At 34.4% G+C, this 11,134-nt stretch overlaps 1 protein-coding gene across 7 annotated transcripts in view; it reads left to right on the plus strand.

The window, feature by feature from the left end:
- KHDRBS2 (KH RNA binding domain containing, signal transduction associated 2) overlaps positions 1-11,134 on the plus strand; it is a 542,840-nt gene that overhangs the window by 306,912 nt on the left and 224,794 nt on the right. For all 7 annotated transcript variants that reach the window (XR_013993122.1, XR_013993123.1, XR_013993124.1 and 4 more), the window contains exon 5: positions 4,159-4,286. Coding sequence is in view for 2 of the 7 variants with exons in the window: in XM_081044942.1 (XP_080901068.1) it covers positions 4,159-4,286 (128 nt within the window). In the remaining 5 variants the exon portion in view is untranslated. The remainder of the gene's footprint in view (positions 1-4,158; positions 4,287-11,134) is intronic.

Below are 11,134 nucleotides of genomic sequence, written 5' to 3' on the forward strand. Positions count from 1 at the left end.
TTTTTCTGGTCCCTAGCCTGGGCTGATTAAAACTCAACCTGTGTTGGCTAAGAGATATTGTCTAATAGCCTAAGATATTTCACTAAATAATATTCAGGACAGCACTTGTTTTCTGGAAGCGCTTCCTACCCATTCCAACTCATCTACAGGTTTGATATTGGCATAAGACCCATTACCTCCTGGATGTTCTTTTTAATGCTCTGGTGAAAGTGTCCTAACCTAACTGTTTGTAAGGGCTGAGGAAATCTCAGTTCTCTTTGTCATGGCCCAGATGGGTTACAGTCTGCATATCATTCTCCCCTGATGTTGTCTGATAGTCTTGGCATTGATAGAGCCAAGTATATGTTCACATGTAACCAGTGGTTATAAACACAGTTTTAAAGTACAGCAACTGTGCCCATGATAGTCTCAGAGGAGGGAATTTGGCAGGAAAATGGTCCCCCCAGGTAGCCTGTCTACACCTGTCATTACCTGGCATCTATTCACAAGTGAAATAATCTCCCCAATTTGTATTTGGGCAAAATGCCATCGTAGCAGATGGACATAAGTGTATGTAACTGGGAAATTATGCATATACATTAAATATGTGGACTATGAGCATGAGTCCTTTCTAGGAACATCCAAACATCTGTCTGCTCTGAGCTTTTGTGGATACTGTTTACACCATATGCCATCACAGAGGGAGAGCCTTGTTGGAGATGCAAAAAGGAACACTCATGAATTTCATGAAAATTGTTTCATAGGCCGACTTTGCCTCACCCTGAGCAAAAAGAACATTCAAGTATTGTGAATATCTTTGTTATTATATTATTTCAAGATATCAAATTTTAAAATCTGATTTTGGTAGCAAAAATGAATCTTCAGGATATTACAGGAAAATTAAAGTTTGGATCAATGTTTAAAATGTTATTGTATGATATACTTGTGTTATTTAGGCCTTGATAGATTCATTTTATGGTTCACTATTACTTATTTAAATTGCTTTTGTCTGAAACCAAATCTGCATCAAACCAATCAGCATTTTTAAAGCAACTTTATAACTCATGTTGCAAGGCAAGGAGTATTTTTAGTGTGAGTATGTTTTATTTACTGCAGCTGTACCCAAAGTAGTAAAGCATTCTTTATTATTTGAAGGGTGGAATCTCAGTAATTTGAAATCCTATCGAAAATAATATTGAGGTTTATCCATAATTACAAGTTTCATTTTTTTTCACAAGAACATTATCTTCATAATGTGGGTATGCCTTATTTTTTTAATTTTGAAATATTCCAGTTTGCATACAATTTAAAGGAATATATTGTTGTATTTTAAGATTTATTTTAAATGATTGAAAATTATTTTCTTTTGTTTTATTCATCCTGAATTGTCATAAATGTACCTTTCTTTGTTCCTCATGATCTTTTACATGCTTAAATGATTATTTTTCTATCTCTATCTCTTTCTTTCTCAAAGGTCTTTTAATATTAAAGTCATAAATAAAATAATAATAAAATAATATAATTAAAGTACAAATTAGTAGTACTTATGAACTTATATTTTTACTTTTTAATGAATATCTATGTTAGCTAATTTACCATACAAATTTAAATTCCATAAAATTACAACCGCCCATTTATATGTATATTTCTTATGACTCCAGAATCTTAGAAGACAATACTACTCAAATGAACTAATATGTAGTCTATTTCTGATAAGATAACATGTAAGAATTTTATTATGGAACATGCTCTGTGACAAACAAATAAGGAAGGAGCCAAGGAAGGCTAGAGAGGCTTCGCATTATATCTGACACAAAGGAAAGACAGGAGGAAGCTCCTAAACTTGCTGGTGCAATGACATTAAAGAGAAGTTCTTTGTGATTATATAATGAATTAGGCTCCACCCACATTATATTCTCTGATTCTGGCATAAAAATATATATGCTCTCAATAATTTTTACATATATTGAATTCATCTACGGTTTGTTATTTTTTGTCCCAAACTTCAATGTTACCAATAATGAAAATCTGTCCCTTTTTACAATTCATAAGGACCCTGAGAGTCCATGGGTTTCCCTTAGATAAGAAGCTGCAAAGATTCCTTTTCTTATTAGGAATATACTATGGAAAAGTATGGAATTTTTCATTTTGATGTGGCCAGTCAGTTCACTCAGAAGTAGCAATTCATGCGTATTCCCTGATCCTAATAAAATAATAGACATGTTTATGCTTTAGTTTGGTTGTTCCCTGAATGTGAAAATACAGATGTAGAAATTAAGTAATATATGACTGGTTAGAAACTGTAATTTTCTACTGTATAGCTCTTCTGTCAGCAACTGTGTTGAGCCCATTATTATTATAATCAGGTGCTTAAGAGGATAAACATGAAAGAAACATGTTAAAGATAAGAAAATAAATGCTTTGGTATAACTAGTATTTTTGCTTGTAATCAAGGCAGTTTTTGAAGCATGGGGTAAAGCTATGCACTAGAAATCCTTGTAGGCTGAATGCAACCCTACAATTCTCTAGACAAAGGCGTATAGGTGAGTGTACACAGTTTTCATTTAATGTCACTGTAATATATATGAGCAGAACTAAACTGATATCATTTGATGAGATAATAGACTTGAATTTTGATCTAAGACTCAAATATTTCTGTGATCTTGCCCTTTACAATATTTCTAGACTAAACTCCTAGACCTCTCTTTAACACTGGGAAACCCACTAAATTGATTTGATTTAACTGTATGTTTACTGAAAAAGAATGTAATCAGATTGGCCTTTCGCCAAAAATCCATGCGGGGAATTTAGTCGTGTCCAAAATGTCCATAGGGACATTTGGTCCGTGCCCAAAAGATCCTTGATATTTATTCATGTATTAACACACCAGGAATCGTGAGATCCCATCCTCAACTTGTCCTTTGTGCATTTCAGTTACTGTAGGATTCTTCTTCAGTAATCATGGTTAATATAAGTCCTGCTCTTTTGCAGCATTTGAACCTCAACCATCTACCTACATAAACCATTACTAGCTAGGCTGCCAAGGCAAGAAGGATTGTTATTGTCAATACAGCCACAATACAATTATTGGACCAATAAAAATAATATTTTTGTGTTAATTCTGTAAACCACAAGTACAAATAAACATTATGGGTTATTTTTATCCAGGTACATTTTCTAAGCATGGACATTTTTGACAGGACCAAGTATCAAGGACCATTTGGTGTGGACCAAATAAACTCATGGATGTTTTGCACAGGCCCAAATTTCAAGAGTATTTTGGCATGGACCAAATGTCTCAGTGGATGTTTTGGACAGGCCCAAATGTTCAATAATCAGCAAAAATAGCCAGTTACTCAGTTTGTGGTGTGCAACCAGGTGCATGTGTGCTCATGTATTAGTAAAAGGTGAAACAATAAGACTGACACTTGTTTTGAAGATAACATTCATCTTTAGTGACTCAGATCTACTCTTTGGTCTTATTGAGATGACTGATACATTTTCACATTGATAGAGAGAGATAGTCCGTTTGACTTTGATTGAATCTCTGATTATTACTGTGATATTGGCCTTCTGCTATGGCTATCACTTTCCATCAGTCCAATGCTAGAACACAGAAAATTTTTTACATTTAAACATTGCCCATCCATTTGTTTGGTTGGATTTACACAGCTTCCCAATTGTGTGAAATTGTGCTCTATTATTTGTACTTTTTTTTAATGCTTTTAACTCATGTTCAGTATGTACTTTGGGACTTTAGAGTGCCCCCTTTTTGGTTTATACATCAGGAGCTATAAGAGTATCATACAGTCATTCAAGTTGTTTTTCAGCCATTCCTTTGTTAGAAATCATAACCTTGGTGCATTCCAAGACCTTGTTCTATATTGCTATTTTCTGTTTTCTGGCTAACACATCAAGTGGTATCCTAGCAAATCTCATGTGATTTCTTGCTGAGTAGTTACTTCCTTGATAAAAAAAGCAACTAAAATGTCTCTATATAAAAACGAGAATTTGAAGTATATACACTTTTACTTTATTTTAGATTTTTGTATACAATTCTCCAGAAAATAAATGAAAAATTTTCTTTCTTGCTGTGTTTGTTAAGCTCAAAGAACCCCATGCCCCATTTTTAACTTGTCAAGTCATGTTTTTGTTTTTGTTTTTGTGTTTTCCTTTTAGGACTACAATGATGAAATTCGTCAAGAACAACTACGTGAATTATCTTACTTAAATGGCTCAGAGGACTCTGGCCGTGGCAGAGGCATTCGAGGCAGAGGGATCAGAATAGCTCCCACAACTCCTTCAAGGTACATTAGTTTTCAGTTTAAGTAAATTAACAGCCAGTGAAGATGGCAATCTTTTTGCTGGCCTGCTCTCTCACGTAATCACAGCAAGGAATCAACAACAACATCAGCAATAACCACCACCACTACAAAAACAGTAACAACAAATGCTTATATAGCACATAAAAACTTTCCTAAATTAACTCATCAAGTCCTCCATACTGGGGTTAAATATTATTTACATGTGAGAAATTGAGGTACAGAAACACGTAAGGAATTTTCCCAAGGTCACACAGGTAATTCGACTCCAGAATTCACAGTTGGTGCTCTTAAAAACTGTTCTAAGAAAGTAAGAAGAGAAAACCTGAGTCTATGTTTTGGTTCTGTCTACAGGTTAAGGCATGCAGATGATGCAGTCATTTGTCTTTTGAACCAAAATAACCTTGCATGAAGAGAAAGTTATACATTTTGTCTGTGACTTAAGTGGCCCTTGAATTGACATAATCTTGCCAGATTGGTAGAAAGATAGGTGATAAAGATAGATATACAGATGATAGATAGATAGATAGATAGATAGATAGATAGATAGATAGATAGATAGATGATAGGTAGATAGAACGGAAGAAAAAAATAGATATTTAGATAGATAGGTAGATAATATATATTCCAACAGTACAGAAAGCTGGAAGCTCACTTCTTGCATGGAAGATGGTAAGAGTATTTAAAGTTTAGTTACATTTGACATTGCAGTGTCTTTGGTCATCAGAGAACATTTTTTTGGTCAGAGAACGTTCTGCATTTGTCAAGCTTTCAACAGGAAGCATTGGTTTGCAAAGAGGTAAAGTGAAAAATACTCATAGCCTTCACACATAGACTATGCAATTCCGTCATTCTCTCACCCTATTATAGTTGGCCTTCAAATCTCTAAAGGACATAGATCTAGAATATTATTTCATATATTGCATAAAAATACCTTTAAGAGGTTCCAAGACACTTTTCTGATTCAATTTATTTATTAAATTCTGCCCCGAATATTTTCAACCACCACTGTCAAAAGATTACTACTTTAATAAATATTTAAATCATAAGTACCTCAGTTTCAAACTTGTCATAAAAGAAGTTAAGAATAATAAATTTCCAAATAAAATACCAAGGCAGTAACAATCTAAAAGTAAAAAGTGGCAATTCTGGAAATTACATTTGACTACAGGAAAAACTTCTGAAGTGTTCGAGAGCTTATTTTCACATTTTTACCTTTAAAAATTGGAAAACAGACAGACCTCTCTAATACTATCTAGAAACATTTGTTTATTGCTAAAAGTTAATGTGACATAATTTTTTTATAAACATATTTTTTATGGAATCAGTGTTTTAATAAAACCTTATGCAGTTCTAACCTCATCATGATAGGTGGTGAAATGGCATAGCAGGTACCTTAACTGATTAAATCATATGGTTTTAATCATAAACTTATTACTCTTTATAGTTAAAAAAATGTATGTCTACAAAGGAGATAAGTTTGTTTTTACTCTGTATTATTTGAAATTGAGATCACTTTTAAAAATAATTCATTAACCTACTTATGATATTATAAAATCATTGTGTTAATAGATTTTATCTTGTTATTGATATTCCTTAATGTAATATTACATTTGCCATATTTGAGTGAACCATATAAGATTTCAATTTCAGTAAAGTTTTATATTAAAATTTTAATCTCTTTGATGATTTAATAAAAATAGTGCATTATGGACCAGATTTTTAATTATCTTAAAATAAAAATTTGATTGAATGCTTTTGTGTTTTTTTTTAATATCCCATGTATCATACAGATCTAATACTGCATCTATAAAAAGAAAGCTTCATGTCGAAAATTAAACCTTGCTTCCAATACTTCATTGACATCTTTAATGTATTAATAGTAATGGAAGTAAATGGAGCAGAACTTTTGTCTTCTCTACAAAACCACATGACGAAATGTATCTACAAATAAGGAAGAATAAGGAAACCACTAAACAGAAAATCATATTGATCAGAAAGCTCCTAAACACATAAGTTAATAGATGCTAACTTGTACATATATAGTAAATTACAAATTGATTATGTTATTCAATTACACTTATATTTAAAAAGGTTGGTACCTGGAATTTTTTTAAACTTATAATCTGTTGAAAATTTATTTAATTAGAGGAGTTTATGTTTCAATAGACACATCTATGAAAACTAATGTTGTGATAATAATACATACCAGAGGAAAAGTGTTGCATCTGTATATCATAATAATTTATATCACATAACTGAAGAATTAAGATATATGGCATCTCTAACACACATCACCACTATACTTTGAGTGAAAGCAAACAGTGGAAAATAAAACATTAAGGGAGGATTTTGAAGGCTTTTTTTTTATTATAATGAGAATGAATGCACAGAACTAATGGAGTTTATTAAGGAGGGAAGTAATCATATTTGTTTTCAAAGAAAGACTACTCAGTCATCGCTGTGGGTGATAGAGAAGAATTAGAGCAATGAGAGAAAGAGAGAGACAGAAACAGAGAGACACTGACTCCTGGAAGGGAGAAGACAAGTCCATTATCCAAAAGAGAAATGAACACTACTTGGAGTGTAGAAATATAGGAGTAGATCAGAGATTAGAATTTATAGGAAGTAGTGCCCAATTAGATGTTGGAGAAAAAAGATGGCCCAAGACAAGGATAACTCTGTGATGTCTGGCCCAGTTAGAGATTATTATATCATCAACTAAATTAGGTGAATGGCCAAGTTCAATGAATACTATAATTATTCCTGTAATTAATCCTAGCTCTATGAATGCGCTAGTGTGACCTTGGGAAGGTAACCTGTACTTTCTGCACCTTGGTTCTCAACCTTTAAAATACCTTAGAAATGGCTACATGACAAGCTTGTCAAGATTTTTCAAATTAGATGACGCTTAAAAGCAGGGAGGCTTCCAGACAGTCTGCATGTTAGAATCACTGAGGGCTTCCTGCCTCTAGAGATTAAGATTTAATTGGCTTTAGGTTGTGGTCTAGAATTTGGAATTTTTCAAAGGTCTTCAGGTAGCTGTAATATTCAGACAAGTTAAGGAACTTTTTACATAAAGCCCATGATTTAGATTATGGAATATGTTAGGAAGGAAATAAATAATAGCCATTATTAGAGTTAGGGACTGCAGGGTGCACCATGAGAAAAAAAAAAGCAGATAGAGGACAGAAAATGGGCACAGCTTATTCCAAGGTGGGACCAGGAATAGAGAAACCAGTGAAGGAGGTGGAGGAGTAAAAACGAGGAGGGAGGAAATGTGGAGAAAAGCTGAGACATAAAATCCAAAGAAGGCATTTTCCAGAGAGTAGTCCACAATGATAAATATAAGGGAGGTGCAGTGGAATAAGGATTAAATGAATCCAGTGCATTTTGAAATCAGTAGCCTACTGGAAAGCTCAGTCAAGAGTATTTCCAACAAAGTGGCAAAAGCAATTTTTACATTATATTCAATTCAAGAATGAGCAGAGGTTGAAGAATTAAAGACTGCAGACTTATAAGAAGCCAGAAACATGAAGGAAAAAAACACTGTGGTTTGGATTCAGTCAGGGACTCTATCCTAAAAAAAACATGGCATGAACCTTGAGTTGGATTGGAGAGAAGAGCTATGGGGTTAATATTCTAGGGAAAGGACATAGTTGAAAGGAGGTAATGAGTCAGATTCAAGAGACAGGATTGCTAGGACTCCATGTCTGGGAGATAGTTGACGAAGCAATTAAATTTGATTTAATTAAGCATCACACAATTGTAAAACAGGAAGAACTGTTACAGATTCAGAAATCTGATTTTACCCATTAGGAAAAATAAACCCCTCAGGCCCAGGGAGTTTAATACTTACCTGAGATCATACAATGGCATACCCCAGACTCGTGAATATTGTTTAACATAGGGTGACATATAATTTACTAGCCACACATAGATACTTTTGAAAGGGTTAAAATGCTAAACTAAATAGAAAGCTAGGATAACAGTTGTAAATCAGAACTATTCTGGGCAAAGCTGAACATATGCTCACCCGATTTATGAGGAAATAGGTGCTTGGCTTAGTGAAGGTCATGTTGCTCTTTGTATCCTTTGTTATATATGTGTTTTTATCTTACTGTGGTAATACAAAATATTGCATTATATTATGGTAATGTAGAATATTGTCTCTTTAGCTATGTTAAGCTTGAAGCAGTCACCTGGCCTTGTGGGTCTTTTGTATTTCACCTTTCCTCGATTTAATAGAGTGTTCTCTATACATTAGACTCACAAAAGTTCTCTGATAATTTCTCTATTCATCAACTCCGTAATCTATTTAAAACTTTTAAAAGCTTTACCAGCATTCTTACTATTCACTTGTAAAAGCTCATTTTCTGCAAGTAAGAAAGAGCCAGCTGACTGCTATTCATAGCAGAAAGCATAACCTACATTCCCCATCTGTGGGTTCAGCCGAACAGTGTGATTGTTGACATCCCAATGATCATTATTTTTCCCAAAGCTTTGGTGTTCCTGCTGAAATCAGTGCTTTCTTGAGGCCAGCCTTTCAGATATAATAAAAAATGAAATAACCACGCTTTTGACCAAAGACTTGAGACAAGCACTCAACCTTTCCAGAGGTCTCAGCATACCATAAAAGTTGGCTGCATCTATTTGATCTTCAGCTTTTAGTACATGTTACTTTTGTGTAAAGCATTGTAGTACAGAGTATGCAGTCTATTCTTTTTATTGCAGAGTCCTAATGTATTTCACTAGCACCATAGTTACTAGAGGAAAATAAATTATAGCAGGGACTATACCAGTTCAGAGGATTACAGGCATGATAATAAATCAGTGACAATGAGTTGTGATTTCAAGTGACCTCAATCTTAAGCTACTAAAATAAACAGAATAGTATCACTGTGGTTAATGTTCCACATTTTATTAAGTATTGAAGTGCAGACACATTCTCTCGTCTTCCGTGTGTGTGTGTGTGTGTGTAAATGACAGCACTGCACATCAATAACCTCCAGGATGGAGGAAACAGTGACGTTTAGTGGCTCAGTTTCATAGATAGTCCAGTGAGTCACATTGCAGACAATGCTCTCATTTGGGTCACGTTGGTAAGGTTGTAATAACGTGAGAGTGGATTCATTTTTGTTTGGTTGGTTTGGTTATGTTTTTTAATTTTATAAAGAAATGTATCAAAGTATTTTACATGGTTCTCATGATAACTAAGTCATAACCAATATTTACACAATTTATTCAACTGTGGAGGTCAAAGTATTTTACATACTAAAGCATCACACCACACACACACACACACTGGCTTCAGACCACAAGTCTGAAAACCATGCAGCTGCATATAAGGGTGACACACCCAAAAAGCAGAATGAGCAGGCACCAGATCCCTGCTAAAGTGAATCCTGTTCCGTAGAGTCAGCCCCTGTACAGCAGCTCCTCCACTGTAGTCAAGGCCAGTCCTCATAACCTATCCGCCATAAGGTAAATCCTTCCCATTGTCATACACACAGCCCATAGCAAAGTACAACAGGATGACACATACAACCCACAAAAGGGACACACCTGGGGTACCTGGCTCAGATGACCAGGGAGACTGCACCACTGGGCCCCACAGGACACCACTACATAAGGCCAGCCCGGGAGACATACCAACCCTGCATATACATTTAAAAAACAAACAAACAAACAAAACAGGGAGGCAGCCAAAATCGGGAGACAAAGAAACATGGCCCAAATGAAAGAACAGTACAAAGCTCCAGAACAAGAATGAAGCAAATAGAAACAAGCATTCTACCAGATGCAGAGTTCAAAACAATGGTTATAAGGATGCTCAATGATCTCAGGGAGAACTTCAACAAAGAGATGGGAAACATAAATATGGAAAGAGAAAATACAAAAAGAACCAGTCAGAAAAAAAGAATACAGTAACTGAAATGAATACATTAGAGTGATTAAGAAGAAAATTGAATCAGCAATTTAGTAGACAAGGTAGCATAAAACACCCAATCAACAGCAAAAAGAAAATAAGAATCCAAAAAAATAAGGATACTTTAATGGAACTCTGGGACAACATCAAACATACAGACATTTGTATCGTGGGGTACCAGAAGGAAAAGAAAGAGAGCAAGGAATTAAAAACCTATTTGAAGAAATAATGATGGAAAGCTTCCCTAACCTGGTGAAGGAAGTGGACATACAAGTTCAGAAAGCACAGTGAATCCCAAACAAGATGAACCGAAAGAGGCCCACACCAAGACACAAAATAGTTAAAATTCCAAAGGTTAAAGACAAAGAAAATATCTTTAAAGCAGCAAGAGAAAAGCAGTTAGTTGCCTAAAAGGGAGCTTCCATAAGACTGTCAGCTGAGTTCTCAAAAGAAACTTTGCAGGCCAGAGGCATTGGCAAGAAATAGTCAAAGAGATGAATTTCAGGGACCAACAACCTAGATTACTCTACCAATCAAAGCTATCATTTAGAATCGAAGGACATAAAGAGCTTCCCAGATAAGAAAAAGCTAAGAGTTCATCACCACTAAACCAGTATTTTAAGGAGTGTTAAAAGATCAAACTTATGAATAATAAAATGGTTATAACAACATATCTGTCAACAATTACTTTAAATATAAATGTATTAAATGCTCCAATCAAAAGACAGCATGGCTGAATGGATAAGAAAACAAGACTCTTACATATGCTGCCTACAAGAAAAACAGTTCAAATCAAAAGACACACATAGGTTGAAAGTAAAGGGATGGAAATAGATATTTCATAAAAATGGAGGGGTAAAAAGCTAGTAGCCATATGAATAGCAGACAAAACAGACTATAAAAC

Source organism: Rhinolophus hipposideros (assembly GCF_964194185.1).
Source record: "Rhinolophus hipposideros genome assembly, chromosome: 3".
NCBI classification, from domain to species: domain Eukaryota; kingdom Metazoa; phylum Chordata; class Mammalia; order Chiroptera; family Rhinolophidae; genus Rhinolophus; species Rhinolophus hipposideros.